Source organism: Budorcas taxicolor, chromosome 1 (genome assembly GCF_023091745.1).
Source record: "Budorcas taxicolor isolate Tak-1 chromosome 1, Takin1.1, whole genome shotgun sequence".
In the NCBI taxonomy this organism is placed as follows: Eukaryota; Metazoa; Chordata; class Mammalia; order Artiodactyla; family Bovidae; genus Budorcas; species Budorcas taxicolor.
Genome location: NC_068910.1, coordinates 190,755,797 through 190,772,348, shown reverse-complemented (window position 1 = coordinate 190,772,348; position 16,552 = coordinate 190,755,797). Strand labels below are relative to the sequence as shown.

At 37.1% G+C, this 16,552-nt stretch overlaps 1 protein-coding gene across 1 annotated transcript in view; it reads right to left on the bottom strand.

The window, feature by feature from the left end:
- GK5 (glycerol kinase 5) overlaps positions 1–16,552 on the bottom strand; it is a 76,822-nt gene that overhangs the window by 21,950 nt on the left and 38,320 nt on the right. The window contains exons 5-11 of the mRNA XM_052643920.1: positions 13,285–13,416; positions 5,570–5,645; positions 4,973–5,034; positions 4,817–4,890; positions 4,566–4,626; positions 2,540–2,666; positions 1,066–1,170 (exon numbers count right to left, since the gene is read on the bottom strand). Of these exons, the coding sequence (XP_052499880.1) occupies positions 1,066–1,170; positions 2,540–2,666; positions 4,566–4,626; positions 4,817–4,890; positions 4,973–5,034; positions 5,570–5,645; positions 13,285–13,416 (637 nt within the window). The remainder of the gene's footprint in view (positions 1–1,065; positions 1,171–2,539; positions 2,667–4,565; positions 4,627–4,816; positions 4,891–4,972; positions 5,035–5,569; positions 5,646–13,284; positions 13,417–16,552) is intronic.

Sequence of the window (16,552 nt, the reverse complement as noted above, 5' to 3'; positions counted from 1 at the left end):
TTGTGGTTGCCAAGAGGGAGCAGGGGAAAAGAGAGAGAAGGCTGGGAATTTGGAGTTGGTAGATGGAAAACTATTACATTTAGAATGGATAAACAACAAGGTCCTACTGTACAGTGCAGGGAAATATATCCAATCTCCTGAGATAAACCATAATGGAAAAGAATATTAAAAAAAGAATGTATATGCATGTAAAATCAAGTCACTTTGCTGTGACTAGCCCAGAGATTGGCACAACAATGTAAATCAAGTATACTTCAATCCTGCCAGGGTCCTCTGTCCATGGAATTTATCCAGGCAAGAATACTGGAGTAGGTTGCCATTTCCTTCTCCAGGGGATTTTTCCAACCCAGGGATCGAACCTACATCTCCTGCATTGGCAAGGGGATTCTTTACCAACTGAGCCACCAGTATACTCCAATATAAAATAAAATTTAAAAAAAGAGGCTGACGGAACCAGGGCCATACTCTTATGTATGACACTGCATAGCTCCTCCATAGTAGGTTTTCTCTCATACATGACACTATCCATGACACTGAGAATATTATAAAGGCAATTTAAACTATTCTAAATGAAGAAATCAAAGACTTCTGAGCAGCCAGTAAGGAGAATAAAAGGAGGGCTCTCCAGGGAAAGCCAGGACAGGTCACAACTGGAAGGGAGAGGAGGTTTCTAGAGATCACTTAAGTCTAACTTTGCAGACTCAGAATTTTGATTAGACACAGTCACAGACCAACTAGACAGTGAAGAACAAAGATGACAGACAATGAATGCATCACAAAATAGTGGCTCTATCCATGGAATTCTCCAGACAAGAATATTAGAGCAGGAAGCCATTTCTTTCTCCAGGGGATCTTCCTAACCCAGGGATCAAACCTGGGTCTCCTGCATTGCAGGCAGATTCTTTACCATTTGAGCCATCAGGAAGACCCATATTTTCTTCTAGTATGTGCCATTTTATTTTGAGTTTCATTCAAACAATCCATTCATTCCCTGCTGATTAGATCATGTGGTTGTCTTGAGTTAGGGCTGGCCTATCAATGAAAGCCATTTAGAAGATAACTTACCTAACTGTTGAGCCCACTCTATGGCAGTGCCTGTGTCTCCCGCATTGCCTTCAGCTAAGCACACCACTTCTTGGCCGATCTTCCACCCAATTAATGGATAAAAGCCTCAAAAACAAATAAACAATATAAGTCACATAATAAAGAGTGAATTCATTACAGAGGTGTCTGCAGTGGAGTGATCTGATTATCTCAAAAATTAGCAACATGCCTGTGGAGTCAGACTGCCTGAATTCAAATCCCAGCCCTGTCTCATTTTCTAGGTGTGGTTTTACAACTTTCTAACTTCTTAGCTTCAGTTTTCTTGACTGTAAAACAATCTACCTCAGACAGCTCCTGTGAGAATAAACTGAGTTAATACAGAAAAAGAATTAGTGGCTGGCATAGAATATGAACAATAAATATTAGCTTTTATTAGCTATAAGCATATCTATGTCTCTAGAAACACAAAAACAATATTTTAATTGAGAAAGTAATGCTTATTACAAGATTTGTTTGTTAGAGAACTAACCATGTTATTGCATTTATCTGCAGTTTCTAAATAAGGTTTCTAAATAGAAACAACAATCATTTTCCTTTTTTTTTTCCACTTAATTTTTATAAAGATCATTTTTCTAGCTTTCATTTTCCCAATTAAGGGAAAATGAAGAACAGTAGGGAGGATGAAAGACAGGAACAAGATTTTAAAATCCACCTCTAAGTAACCATGTTAAAGGACCAGGGCTCAGACTAAAAGCCCCAAGCGCTTCCGAGTGTAGTTACACAATCTAAATTTCTTGGATTCTGCATTCCAGGATTTCTTCGATTAGGGAGAACAAATTCTTAGCAGTTGTTATTAGAATTCTAAATATACAGGACTTCCTACTCCAGTATTCTTGCCTAAAGAATTCCATGGACTTCTGAAGAGCCTAGCGGGCTACAGTCCATAGGGTCACAGAGGGTCAGACATGACTGAGTAACTAACACACTCCCTGGTGGTCCAGTGGTTAAGACCCCATGCTTTCACCACAGGGGCTAGGGGTTCCACCCCTGGTCAGGGAACTATTAATAAGATCCCGCATGCCATACTGTGAGCCAAAAAAATAAATTAGAATGAAACCCTAAATACACATGCATCCCTAGTTGAGAAGTACCAACCCCAAAAATATTCACGAAAAGGATAAATCCCAACACATGAAAGAAATTTTAGAGACCTAGAAAGATGATTTAAATAAATATAACAAATGTTAAAGGTAAATCTTTGAAAAGCTGACCAAAATATCCTAATCTTTCTGAATTTTTCCATAGAATCCTGGTTATTTTTTAATGTTTTTAATTAAAAGAATAAAAGCAAGTAGGTATTGACTATCTCTCAGAAGAATAATGAAAAATATTAGAGAATATCCTTAATATAAAACAGGAAAGTAGTGTCACAATAGTTAAGTGAGTGAAAAAAATGATATTTCATTAACAAATAGGATAAATTCTAACTCCTTACCTCCAACACTCTGTTGAGGGTTACTTCCAGTATTAATATCCAAAAACGTCCCAGTTCCCATGGTTAACTTCACATCTCCTGTCTGAAAGCAGCATTCTCCAAACATGGCTGATTGCTGGTCAGCGACCTGCCAAAGACAAACAAATCTAAGGTCTTTATGCCTTTAGCAGTGTTCCATTTCACTGTATCCCACTGTCTTACTCACTGTAGTCTCATGGCTCAATATTTTCTTTCCTTTTTTTTCTTTTTCCTTTAAACAAACTCCCTGGTGAGAACATAGTAACAACTATATAACAGGAGTCTCTCTAGGACTATAACATTATGTGGAAAACTAACATCTCTCGGGAATTTTTAGTGGGCAATCTGGGCTTCCCTGATGGCTCCCATGGTAAAGCGTCTGCCTGTAATGCGGGAGACCCGGGTTCGATTCCTGGGTCAGGAAGGTCTCCTGGAGAAGGAAATGGCAATCCACTCCAGCACTCTTGCCTGGAAAATCCCATGGACGGAAGAGCCTGATAGGCTATAGTCCATGGGGTCGCAAAGAGTCGGACACGACTGAGCGACTTCACTTCACTACTTGACCACTTTGAAGAATCATAAGAATAATCTTCATAACAAAAGTCAGAATAAAATTGTGCAGAAAAAAACAGCTAAGGCTGGTCATTTGCAACTTGCAAGCACCTTCATTCATTAGTCAAAATAACGGACCACACCAATTTCCCTTTTAAGAAGTAGCATAGGTGAATAAGTAGATGTAGGTTAAAACCATGTATTTCCCAACCATACATTTTTGTTAAAAAGAAAAATTATAACTTTTTTTTTTGGCCACAACACATGGCTTGTGGGATCTCAGTCTCCCGATCGGGAATTGAACTCCAGCCACGACAGCGAAAGTGTCAAATCCTAACTATCAGACCACCAGGGAACTCCCTATAACATTTTACTAATGTAACTACATGTAGGTATATATATATATATATATATATATATATATATATATATATATACATATATATACACACTGCAATATTTTAAGAACCAAAACTCACCTGAAGAATTCTTTCTCACTAATCAGTAAGTTTTCTAGCCATACCTTAATCTAAACCTGAGCCTACTCCAAGTTGAATAAGACTGATCTTCTCCAGGAATTTGTAACTTGAGAATTAAATTCCCCTCCCCTCACTTGACTCCTCCAACTACTGGAGTGATTGTCTATCTAGGGTCAGATGTTCTACACCTTCTTAAGCTGTTACAGGAAATTCAAAGCAAGGCCTGAGTTTCTATAGTCAAGAAAGAAACCTCAGGGGCTCCTGGTGGTCCAGTGGCTGAGACTCTGTGCTGGCAATACAGGGGGCCTGGGTTTGATCCCTAGTCAAGAAACTAGATCCTACATGTTGCAGCTAAGAGTTCACATGCCACAGCTAAAGATCCCGCATGTATCAACCAATACCTGGCACAGCCAAATTAAGTAACTAATTACTAAAAGGAAACAAAGAAACCTCAAAAACCAGAAACAGCTGATTTTTCACTCATCCACAGATTCTTTACTGTCTCAGTAGACCCAAAGGATTTTATAAAATGTAGATACACTTTAAAAAATAATAAAAAATAAAATGCAAATATTTGTCTTTTTATTTTAATTTCCCTCTCACAGTTTCTCATTATATTAATATAAATTAAGCCTTGGCCCTATCACTGCTTCTTGTCTCAGAATATCAAATGTAAACCACATATTACTCAGAATACAACATTTTCTAAAAATTTAACATAGTACTTTTCTGGAAAACAACATATAGAGAAGTCAGAAAAAGTTATAAAGAATTTCCTTGATAGAACACTAGCCCATTGGTCCCCTTTCCAGAAAACAGAGAATCCTTCTGATTATATTCAGGGCCCTTTAACTTAAAAAGAAAAAACGCACTCTATTCTGCAAGGACGTTTGTGTTTCTTAAACTAAACCTAACTATTCACAGATATTCATTTAGTTTATACTATACAAGGAAAAATCCTCAAGTTTTCTACTTACCAAGGCCACTATTGGTATAGGCACACCAAATATCTCTTCATCCACTGATCCAAAATTGTGGCTTCAAATAAAATTGATTAAAAAGTAAGTTATAGCTCTAGAAATATTAATTCTAAAATTTAACATAGCCCAAAAAGTTACATCATGAACATACAAGCACCTTAGAGGTGTAATAGTGATAAAATAATTTTCCCCACAAAGGAAATTCAGGGACAATTTTGCTGGTTTCTATGTCTGATTTTCATTATTACCTCGTATCCTTCACAGGAGGCAGGAGAGAGAGCGGGATTGACAGCAGGGAGGTAATGATCTTGCTCCAACACATCTGGGCATAAAAATATGTCATCAAAATCCTAGCTAAATTACACAAAAATTGGTGATTCAAAAAGAAGGGGAAAAAACTTTACCTCATATGGGTCAAAAAGTCCAGTTGTGCTGGCATTTGAAAAATCTGTGGCAAATTCAGAACCTAAATTTACATTGGAAATGATCTATTTATTATCAGGTAGTATCAATCTACACCCATATCCTTATCAGTCTCAACCTTGCCTGCTCTTAAATTCATTCAAAATGTGTATTTCCAGTGCAAAGTCTCCAAAGCAATTTCCTGTTTAAGGCTTCTAGGCACATTGTCCGATCATGATTCCCAGTTTAAAGATGAGGAAAGGGCTCAGAGAAGCAATGTGATTACCTACAGCTATATATACTCTAGGTATAGTTGCAAAGAAGCAGATTCAGTATTGAACTCAAGTCTTACACTCTCAAACATAAGACTGTTTTCAGTCTTACGTTTGAGGTGTCATCACAATTTAAAAATCACTCTTGTCTTAGAAAATATCTGAAATTAATCTAGCTTTACTATAACAGGAAGTTATTAGGGTCCCAGAAAAAACAGGATGTCTGGGATATGGGGGAAAAAGTTTAAAACTTTCACTTCTTTAAGATGAATGATTTCTATTGGTCAAATTCCAGTTGCCTGAGCAGATCTATCAAATCACCTTTACCTTTTGTGAGCTTATGTAACAACCAGGTATCGACAGTCCCAAAGCAGCAATTTTCTTCTTCTGTTGCTTTTCGCACCTTGAAAACACAGCAGCACACAATCAGTTCAAAAAGGATAAATTATTAAGTGCATGATCAAGTGCCGATCACTAAACACAGTATCATCTCATTTTTTATAAAAATTAATATATAGAGAAATAATTTCTAGAACTTACCCTCAACAATTCTAAGCAATTACTATAGAGTACGAAAGGCTATAGTTTTACACCTAGCATGCTTACTTTTGTGATGAAGAAAAAGTGTATCTATTTTTTAGTTTACATAGACAAATATGTCTAAATATAGAAAGTCTAAAATGCGATATAGCACAATAAAGCTCACAGGTCAAATCAAAACAGTTGCCTGTTTCTATATCACAAGTTAAGAATGCTTTTGTAATTTTATAATGGTTAAAATAACAAAAAGAATACTTTGTAATACATGAAACATGAAATTCAACTTCTCATTTCCTTAAAGTTTTACCGAACACAGAGAGCACAGCCACGCTCATTTCTTTATGTATTATTTATGGCTACTTTCATGCTACAGTGGTGGATTAGTTGCGAGGGAATCCTCATGACCTCTGAAAGCCTAAAATATTACTTACTTGGCACATCACAGAAGAAATCTGCCAAAGCAAAAAAAGAATCAAAACCTCCTTAAACTAACTAACAGAGAAACTGCCAAGCTTGTAAAGATATCGTTAACTTACTGGAAAACAATTCCCCAAATCCTACTTGGTCATCTCTCCAACTCTTATTTGTCCTTGAAGACTAGCGTTTCCTGGATATGCCCAACCCAGCATTCAAAAATATCTTCCATACAGTTATTACCTCACAACACCATTCATTCCCTAAGCTCCTTAAGAGCAGGAACTAGATTACATTTATAACTCCAACACCTAGGAACATCTCTTTCAAATAACAGACGTTAAAAAAAAAAAACTTGCTAAATAAATGAGGTTAAAAAAAAACAGCAAATGAACATATTTAAGAACGAATTATATTTTAATAGTAGCAGGGATCAATGAAAGAAGATGAATGGCGTAAGTTTTAAAAAGAGAAGTCCCCTGTAGATTTCTTATAACAAGTATTTTGAAGAGTCAGGGGTTATGCCACTTAAATATGGAACGTGTACATGCGTGCTAAGCTGCTTCAGTCATGTCCAACTCTTTGCAATCCCTTGGACTGTAGCCCCCCAGGTTCTTCTGTCCATGGGATTCTCCAGGCAAGAATATGGAGTGGGTTGCCATGCCCTCCTCCAAGGGATCTTCCAGACTCAGTGACTGAACCCGTATCTCCTGTGACTCCTACACTGCAGGCGGATTCTTTACCCCTGAGCCACCAGGAACCCTAAATATGGAGAACTTAAAGTAAAATAATGATATTTGAAACTTCCTAAATTTAGAAATTGTGATTCTATAATTTGTTTCAAATTAGACGAAGGTTCATCTGCATCTTTCTTTTTTGCCATGCTATGTGTCATGATTCTAGTTCCCCGACCAGGGACTGAATCCGTGCCCCTGGCATTGGGAGTGCAGTCTTAACCACTGGACCAACAGGCAAGTCCCCAAAGGTTAATCTGTATTTCAGTGAGTAGCAACAATGCCCACCAGGTAGTAAACTCATCTGTTCATTTAAAAACTACTTCAGGGCCAGCCCCTCTGATAGGCAGTAGGTACTCATGAGGTTAGCGAGGGACAGAGTAGTATCAGGGCTTCCTAAAGCAGGAAGACCAAGAGCAATCCTCTTCACATTGGGTTAAGACTCCAAATGACTCTACTATAGGAGTAGGGGTAAACTAAAAGTTTCTTACAGGAACTCCATCTCAGCTTTGAATCATTTCAACCAAGCTAGATTTAGAAAAGGCAGAGGAACTGGAGATCAAATTGCCAACATCCACTGGATCACAGAAAAAGCAAGGGAATTCCAGAAAAATATATACTTATGCTTCATGACTATGCTAAAGCCTTTGACTGTGTGGATCACAACAAACTGTGGAAAATTCTTAAAGAGATGAGAATACTAGACCACCTTATCTGCTTCCTGAGAAACCTGTGTGCAGGTCAAGAAGCAACAGTTAGAACCAGATATGAAACAATGGACTGCTTTAAAATTGGGAAAGGAGTATGTCAAGGCTGTATATTGTCTCCTTGCAATCAAACCAGTCAATCCTAATGGAAATCAACCCTGATATTCATCAGAAGGACTGATGCCGAAGCTAAAGCTCCAATACTTTGGCCACCTGATGCGAAGAGCTGATTCACTGGAAAAGACCCTGATGCTGGGAAAGACTGAAGGCAGGAGGAAAAGGGGCAACAGAGGCTGAGATAGTTGGATGGCATCACCTACTCAATGGACATGAGTTTGAGCAAACTCTGGGAGATGGTGGAGGACAGGGAAGCCTGGTGTACTGTGGCCCATGGCATCAGACATGACTTAGTGACTGAATAACAACAAAGTAATCAGGCATATGAGGAAACAAGAGAACATTGTGGCAGGGGTGGCTGCTGAGGGTGGGAAGGAGAGACAATCCATAGGAGTTACAAATACTAGCCATGGACTTTTAAAGTAACACACTGACTTGGGGCATAGGGGTGGAAAGAAATTCTAAAACTAAAAAACTAAGAACTTAATGGTTGGGTTTTAATAACAGTGTATTAGAAAAAAAGAAATAATAAAAGAGTTGGAAGACAGGTTAGATAAAAATACCCAGAATAAGGCCCATAGAGACCAAAGAATGGAAAATATGTAATAAAAAGTGGGAGTCAAAAAGGATTTAGTCAAAAGATCTAACATATATGTAAGCAGATTTTCAGAAGGAGAATGGAGCAGAAATTTATACTTGAAGATAATAGTTGATATTATCAGTTTTCCAAATCAACAAGATATCAAGCAATGAATTTAAAACTTCTTACAAGGCCCAAGCTTCCCAGGTGGCACCAGTGGTAAAGGACCCATCTGCCAATCCAGGATATGTAAGAGACAGGAGTTCAAGCCCTGGGTTGGGAAGATCCCTTGGAGAAGGGAATGGCAACCCACTTCAGTAGTCTTGCCTGGAGAATCCCATGGACAGAGGAGCCTGTATAGTCCATGGTGTCGCACATGGTCGGATACGACTGAAGCAACTTAGCATGCATGCACGCATGAGGCCCAGGCAGGTTGTCACACTGAGATAAGTGCAGAAAATGTGCCTGATAAATCAACATCCATACATTACAAAATATCTTAGCAAACAGGAAAAGGAGAGTATTTCTTTAAATTTGATTAAGAATATCTAAAGAAAACCTATCATAGACTCATACTAAATGGTGAAATGTTGAAAGCTTTTGTTTCAAGATCAGGATGAGAAAAGGATCTTTGCAGTCATCCTTTCTAGTCAATATATATCCTGCAGGTCCTTATCAACATAAAGAATAAGAAATAAAAGTAGAGCCATATTTCTGTATCACTTGTTATTAGGAAATTATAAATTAAACCAATGAGATACTACTTCACAACTATTGTGTGTTAGTCACTCAGTCGTGTCCAACCCTTTGCGACCCCACGGACTGTGAAAGTGAATTCTCTCAGTCGTGTCCGACTCTTTGCTACCCCATGGATTATAGCCTACCAGGCTCCTCTGTTCATGGAATTCTCCAGCAAGAGTGCTGGAGTGGGTTGCCATTTCCTTCTCCAGGGGATCTTCCCAACCCAGGGATTGAACCCAGGTCTCCCACATTGCAGGCAGATGCTTTACCATCTATGCCACCAGGGAAGCCCATGGACTGTAGCCCACCAGATTCCTCTGTCATGGGATTCTCCAGGAAAAGAACAGTGGAGTGGGTTGCCATTTCCTTCTCCACTTCACAACCTCACAACTATTAGAATAGCTAAAATCCAAAGTACTGACATTAAATGTTAGCAAGGATATGAAGCAACTCCCATTCATCGTTGGGATGAATGCAAAATGGTAGAACCACTTCAGAAGACAATTTGGCAGTTTCTTAACAAATTTAAAATATACTCTTACCTTATCATCCAGCAATTGCATACCTAGGTATTTACCCAAATGAGGTGAAAATTTATGTTCATATAAAATCTGCACAGTGAAACCACTATAAATGATACTGTAATTGCAGATATATCACATTAATAATACTTTATAATAATGTGTCACTACTGATTATCAATTGTAACAAATGCAGCATATTAATAATATGTAAAAACTGTATTGGGGGAATATGGAAACTCTGTACTTTCTGCTCAAGGTTTCTGTAAACCGAAAACTCCTCTAAAATTAAAATGTACTAATTTCTTTTCTTTTTTTTTTTTTATTTTTACTTTATTTTACTTTACAGTACTGTATTGGTTTTGCCATACATTGACATGAATCCACCACGGGTCTGGACAAATGATTTATTCAGCTTGCATATATCTTCTTGAGTCAGTCTGGGTAGTTGTGCATTTCTAAGAAATTTCCCCTTTTATTTAAGTTATCTAATTTGCTCGCATATGTTTGTTCATAGTATTGTCTAATGCTTTTAACTTCAGTGAAGCTGGAATTAATATTCATTCATAATTTTAGTTATCTGGATCTTCTTTTTGTTTCTTCTTTTTCTTTGTCAGTCTAGCTAATCTTTTCAAACCCACTTTTGATTCTGTTGATTTTTTCAACTGTTTTTCTATTCTTTATTTCAACAGTTTTCACTCTAGTCTTTATATTACTTTCCTTCAGCTTGTCTGGGTTTAGTTTGCTCATTTTTTTCCCCAGTATCTTAAGATAGAATATTAGATTTGTTTTAACATAGTTTCTCTATGTAATATAGTCTTAATTTATATTTCCTTGTAAACACTATTCTTGCTATATCACATTTTGGTATACTATGTTTTCATTCATTTTCATTCATTTCAAAATATGTTCTAATTTCTCTTGAGATTTCTTTTTTTAACAGATTATTTAAATTGCTTTGTTTAATTTCCACATGGTTTTGAACTTCCCAACTTTCTATTACTTATTTCAAATTTCATTCCTTTGTAGTCATAGAAATACTTTGTATACTTTCAGCCCTTTTAAATGTATTGAGACTGTATTATGGTGTAGAATATAGTCTATCCTGGAGAAGCTTCCATACACACTTAAGAAGGATGTATATCCTGTTGTTATTCAGTTCAGTTCAGTTCAGTCGCTCAGTCGTGTCCGACTCTTTGCGACCCCATGAATCGCAGCACGCCAGGCCTCCCTGTTCATCACGATCTCCTGGAGTTCACTCAGACTCATGTCCATCGAGTCTGTGATGCCATCCAGCCATCTCATCCTCTGTCATCCCCTTCTCCTCCTGCCCCCAATCCCTCCCAGCATCAGAGTCTTTTCCAATGAGTCAACTCTTCGCATGAGGTGGCCAAAGTACTGGAGTTTCAGCTTTAGCATCATTCCTTCCAAAGAAATCCCAGGGCTGATCTCCTTCAGAATGGACTGGTTGGATCTCCTTGCAGTCCAAGGGACTCTCAAGAGTCTTCTCCAACACCACAGTTCAAACGCATCATTCTTCGGCGCTCAGCTTTCTTCACAGTCCAACTCTCACATCCATACACGACCACTGGAAAAACAATAGCCTTGACTAGACGGACCTTAGTCGGCAAAGTAATGTCTCTGCTTTTGAATATAGTATCTAGGTTGGTCATAACTTTTCTTCCAAGGAGTAAGCGTCTTTTAATTTCATGGCTGCAATCACCATCTGTAGTGATTTTGGAGCCCCCCCAAATAAAGTCTGACACTGTTTCCACTGTTTCCCCATCTATTTCCCATGAAGTGCTGGGACCGGATGCCATGATCTTCGTTTTATTGTTATTAGTTTTCTATAAAAGTCTATTAGGTCTAAATAGTTTATGCTATTGTTCAAGTTTTCTGTTTCCTTATCGATCTTCTCTCCAGCTGTTCTACCAATTATTGAAATGGGATACTGACATCTCCGACTACCACTGATGAATTTTTTATTTTCACTTTTGGTTCTGCCAACTTTTATTTCCTGTATTTTAGAACACTGTTATTAGGTGCATACAAGTTTGTAATTGTTGTGATGGATTGACTTATTATTTTAAAATGCTCTTCTTTATCTTTAGTAAAATTTTGTTTGTTTTTAAAGTCCGTTTTATCTAATATTAGCATAGTCACTTAGCTTATGGTTGCTGTTTGCATGGACATCTTTTCTATCCGTTGACTTTTTTTTTAATTTAAATTTATTTATTTTAATTGGAAGCTAATTACTTTACAATATTGTATTGGTTTTGCCATACATCAACATGAATTTATCCACTGACTTTTTAAAAAAATATTTCACTGAGGTATAGCTGATTCACATTGTTGTATAAATTTCTGCTATATAGCAGAATGATTCAATTATATATATGTCTATATATTTTTTCATATTTTCTCCATTATAGTTTATCACAGAATATTGATTGTAGCTCTGTGTGCTACAGAGTAAGTCCCTGTCATCCTATACATTCTAATTTGCACCAGCTGATCTCAGACTCTCAATCATTCCCTCAACTCCCCCTCCCCCTTGGCAATCACAAGACTGTCTTCTGTATGTCTGTATGTCTGTTCTGTACAGCAGATTCCATCCATTTACTCTTTCATTTAAGTGTCATTTTGACTCATTCACTAGCCTTTTGCATGTTCTCTTTTGGGGAGGGGCATGCTGATCAGGGACTGAACCTGGGCCCCAGAAGTGAAAGCCCAGAACTCACCCTCTAGATCCCAAGGGAACTCCCCATTTAATCTTAACCAATCTGTTTTTTTTTGGTCTAAAGTATGTCTCCTGTAAGATAGCACACAGCTTGATTTCATTTTTTTAATCTAGTCTAAAATCACAATGACATATCACCACCTACCCACCAAAATGGCTAAAATTAAAGACTGATAATATCAATTATGATGGTAAATGAAATTATAAGCTCTCTCATTCACTGCTGACGGGTGTGTAAATTGACAAAAACTGTAAAAGCGTTTGATATTATCCACTAAAGGTGAAAATATATATATACACCTTTATGCCCTAAAAAATTCCATTCCCATGTATAGATACAATAGAAATACATTTACAGCAATAGAAATACACAGCATTATCCATAATGGCCCCAGACTGGAAATAAAGCAAATGTACATGAACAGAATGGATACACACACCATGGTAAAATCATATGCTGAACACTAAATAGCAATGAGAAGGTAAGAAAATTAATTTACACACAATGGTATATTTCACAAATATAACACTAAGCAAAAGGAGTCAGACACAAAAGAATAAACACTGTATGATTCCATTTACAAAGTTCAAAAACATTCCAGCAAAGAAACCTAAGTGTAGTGCCGAGGAATAAACATGTAAATTACAAACATGGAAAGAAAATGTAACACACAGTGCCACCGTGTTCTACTTTTTGATTCACGTAGTGTTAAACAGATGTTTGCTCCACAAAGTATCACTGAGTGGTAGGTGCATTTTGGTTCGTTTACTTTTCTATATGTGACATGATTCACCATAAAAATGGTTTAAAGAAATATTGAGTAAAGATTCCTTGTCTTCCATCCCAATGTGGTAGACACAATTTTCCCTCAAATAATCAAATTAATATCCTTATTCCTTCCATTTTTTTTCATCCCTCAAATACACACACATATAATCTTTTCTTACCTCAGTCAGGTTCTGCAAAATCCAGGCCAGTCTCAAAGAAACATGCTGAGTTGTGAAAGTGAACAAACTGGCCGCTAGAAACTGTTTACTTCTGGTGAAAAAGTGCAGTACTCGGCAGGAACTGTGTATGAGCTATTTGTTTAAAAAAAAAAAAGATATTTTAGGAAAATGTGTTTAATGGCCTTTGATGTTTCTATATCAATTCTATACACATGCAAACAAACTCAACAGCAAACAACTTCTTTAACTCCTTATATAGTGTCCTCAGCACATAAGGAAATCAAGCAAAGCACCCTAAGAGGACATTCTGCAGTCTAAAATATGAAATGTGACACACCTACTATGAATTTCTTTAGAACACTAGAGGCTCAAGCACTTACAAAAACCTTTTAAAAATAACTATTTTCTACCTCTTTACCTATTTTTAACTAGGGAAGTAAAGCAAGAGAGTCAAGGGAGAAGGCTATTTTTCTATTAGAAATATATTTTTAATCAACTTAGTATTAACCCAGAAGGGAAGTTTCCCTACAGATTAAGTGTTTAAAATTTGGGATGAATTATTTTATTTAATACTATTTATATTTATCTAATGATTGAAGATTAAATATACAGGCTTTTTTTTTAATATACAGTTTTAAGTTTACTTCTTAGTATGTAAAATCTTTAATTGGAAAAAAAAAAGCCTTATACAAAAAACTAGCATTGAGCTTTAAGGTTTGTAAAACATACTAAAAAAAAACCCTCAAAAGAACAAAATAAACACGTATCCTGCTACCTAATGACAAGGATGCAGATGGATGATTCAACTTCTGAAACTGATGTTTTACAAAAAATTCAATTATAGAGAATCTATTTATCAACCAAACTGAAAGATTTTGGTTTATTTAGAATAGAAATACAAATTTATTTTTCTTCCATTTTTGGCATAAGGCATCAATCAATGAATGTGTAGACTCAGTTCTGTCATTCCAGTTTTGTTCCTCATTTTTTTTTTTGAACAACAGACTTCAGCTTTTTCCACCTTTTCTTTCTTTTTGGTGAGAGCATTTAAGTTCTACTCTCTTAGTAAATTTCAGTTATACAATATAGAATTATTAACTGTAGTCATCACATTACACGTTAGATTCCCAGACCTTATTCATCTTATAACCAGAAGTTGTACCCTCCTTTTCATCCTGTTCAGGACTCCGACCTTCTGCACTCCAACCTTCTGCACTTTACATTACTTATTAAATATAAGACTTTTAAAAAAGTATTTAATCATCCTCTTTCTGATGTGTTATATGTTAAGAAACGCTTCAAACTGAAGTTCTTCCTCCATAAGCAACTAGATTTTTCTCTATAAAAACTTAGATTTGGGATCCTTCACGGACCTTCTGTTAAAATGTAGATACTTTGGTGGCACACAAAAAATATTAAGACTTCTAACACCTGCACTGTTAATCAACATGCCATCAATTAACATTTTTGTTCATACACTTAACAACTATTTATTGAGTGCCTTCCAAGTCCCAAGAACAGTGCTAAGGCCCTGAGAAAATAGAGCAAACAGGCAGAATCCCCGTCTCCTCGAAATTTACATTCTAGCAGGAAGAGACAGGTAAATAAGTAATCCAATCAATAAATGAGATCATCCAAGAATACAACGGTTCTAAAATGAACCCCTATTTAATATACTACTAAAAAAGAAAAAATGCTATAAGTCACATTGTGATATAATGCTAAGATATAATTCATGGTTAAAATGACAAAAAAAAAAAATCCCTAATGATTAAAAACGCATCCTATTTAAAAATCATCAGGCTTCCCTGATAGCTCAGTTGGTAAAGAATCTGCCTGCAATTTGGGAGACCCCAGTTCAATTCCTGGGTTGGGAAGATCCCCTGGAGTAGGGATAGGCTACCCACTCCAGTATTCTTGGGCTTCCCTTGGGGCTCAGCTAGTAAAGAATCCACCCGCAATGCGGGAGACCTGGGTTTAATCCCTGGGTTGGGAAGATCCCCTGGAGAAGGGAAAAGCTACCCACTCTAGTATTCTGGTCTGGAGAATCTCATGGACTGTATAGTCTGTGGGGTAGCAAAGAGTCAGACACTACTGAGCGACTTTCACTTTAAAAATCATTCTTTTCAAAGTTAGAAAAAATACACATCTTATAACTCATACACTGCTGGTGGAAATGTAAATGGTACAACCACTCTGAAAAAAAAGTACAGCATTTATTTTCTTATAAACAAAACACACAATTACCCTATATTCTAGCAGTCATCCTCTTGGGGTACTTACCTCAGAGAAACGAAAACTTACGCTCGCATAAAACCCCGTAAACAAATGTTCATAACAGGTTTATCGGTAACAGCTCCAAACTCACTCTAGCACAGGTGTCCCTCAACAGGTGGCACATGAATAAAACTCAGCAATAAAGCAGAAAGGAGAACTGATACATGTAACGACTTGTGTTCTCCAGGGAATTATACTAAGCGAAAAACGACCCAGATTAAAAAAGGTTATGCTGCACGATGCCACGCCTCACATTTTTGAAACGAGAAAAATTTGTAATGAAGGACAGATTAGTGGTTGCAACGAGCTAAGGACGGGAGAGAGTGGGAAGGAACGCAGGAGAGGGGCAGGTGTGGTTATAAAAAAGCAGCGTGAGGGATCCTTGTAGTGATGAAAGTATTCAGCGCCTTGTCTGTGGTGCCAGGTAAGTGAACATACGGAAAAACACTATAGAAACTAAAACACATACACCTATAAAGATGAGTAAGAGTAAAGCTGGGAAAATCTGAATAAGATCTATGGAATATATTAATGTCGATATTCTGGTTTAACACTATGCTATAGTTTTGTGAACTGTTACCACTTGAGAGAAACTGTAAAACATATAAGGGATCTCTGTATTATTTCTTACAACTGCTTGTGAGTCTACAATTGTCTCAACTAAAACTTCAATTAAGAAATGTGTGTTAGATCTTTGAAGTTTGATGGCTATTGTGAAAGAAAGGACAGTAATAAAGACTGGATTGGAGGCGGAGATGCTGCTATAAATAAGAAGGCAGAGAAGGGCTCCCACAGAGGAGGGGATGGTGAGCCGGGCCCTGAAGGATGAGAAGAGTCCAGCCATGATGCTGGAGGGGTCCCTTGCAGGTATGAGGGCTTTACGGTGAGAAAGGGCTTGAGGGCTGGCAAAGCTAGAGCCTAACCCTTACTTAGCAGCTTCAGGGAGAGCGGGGTCTGGAAAGAGGTCAGGGTCAAACTATGATAAGAAGTT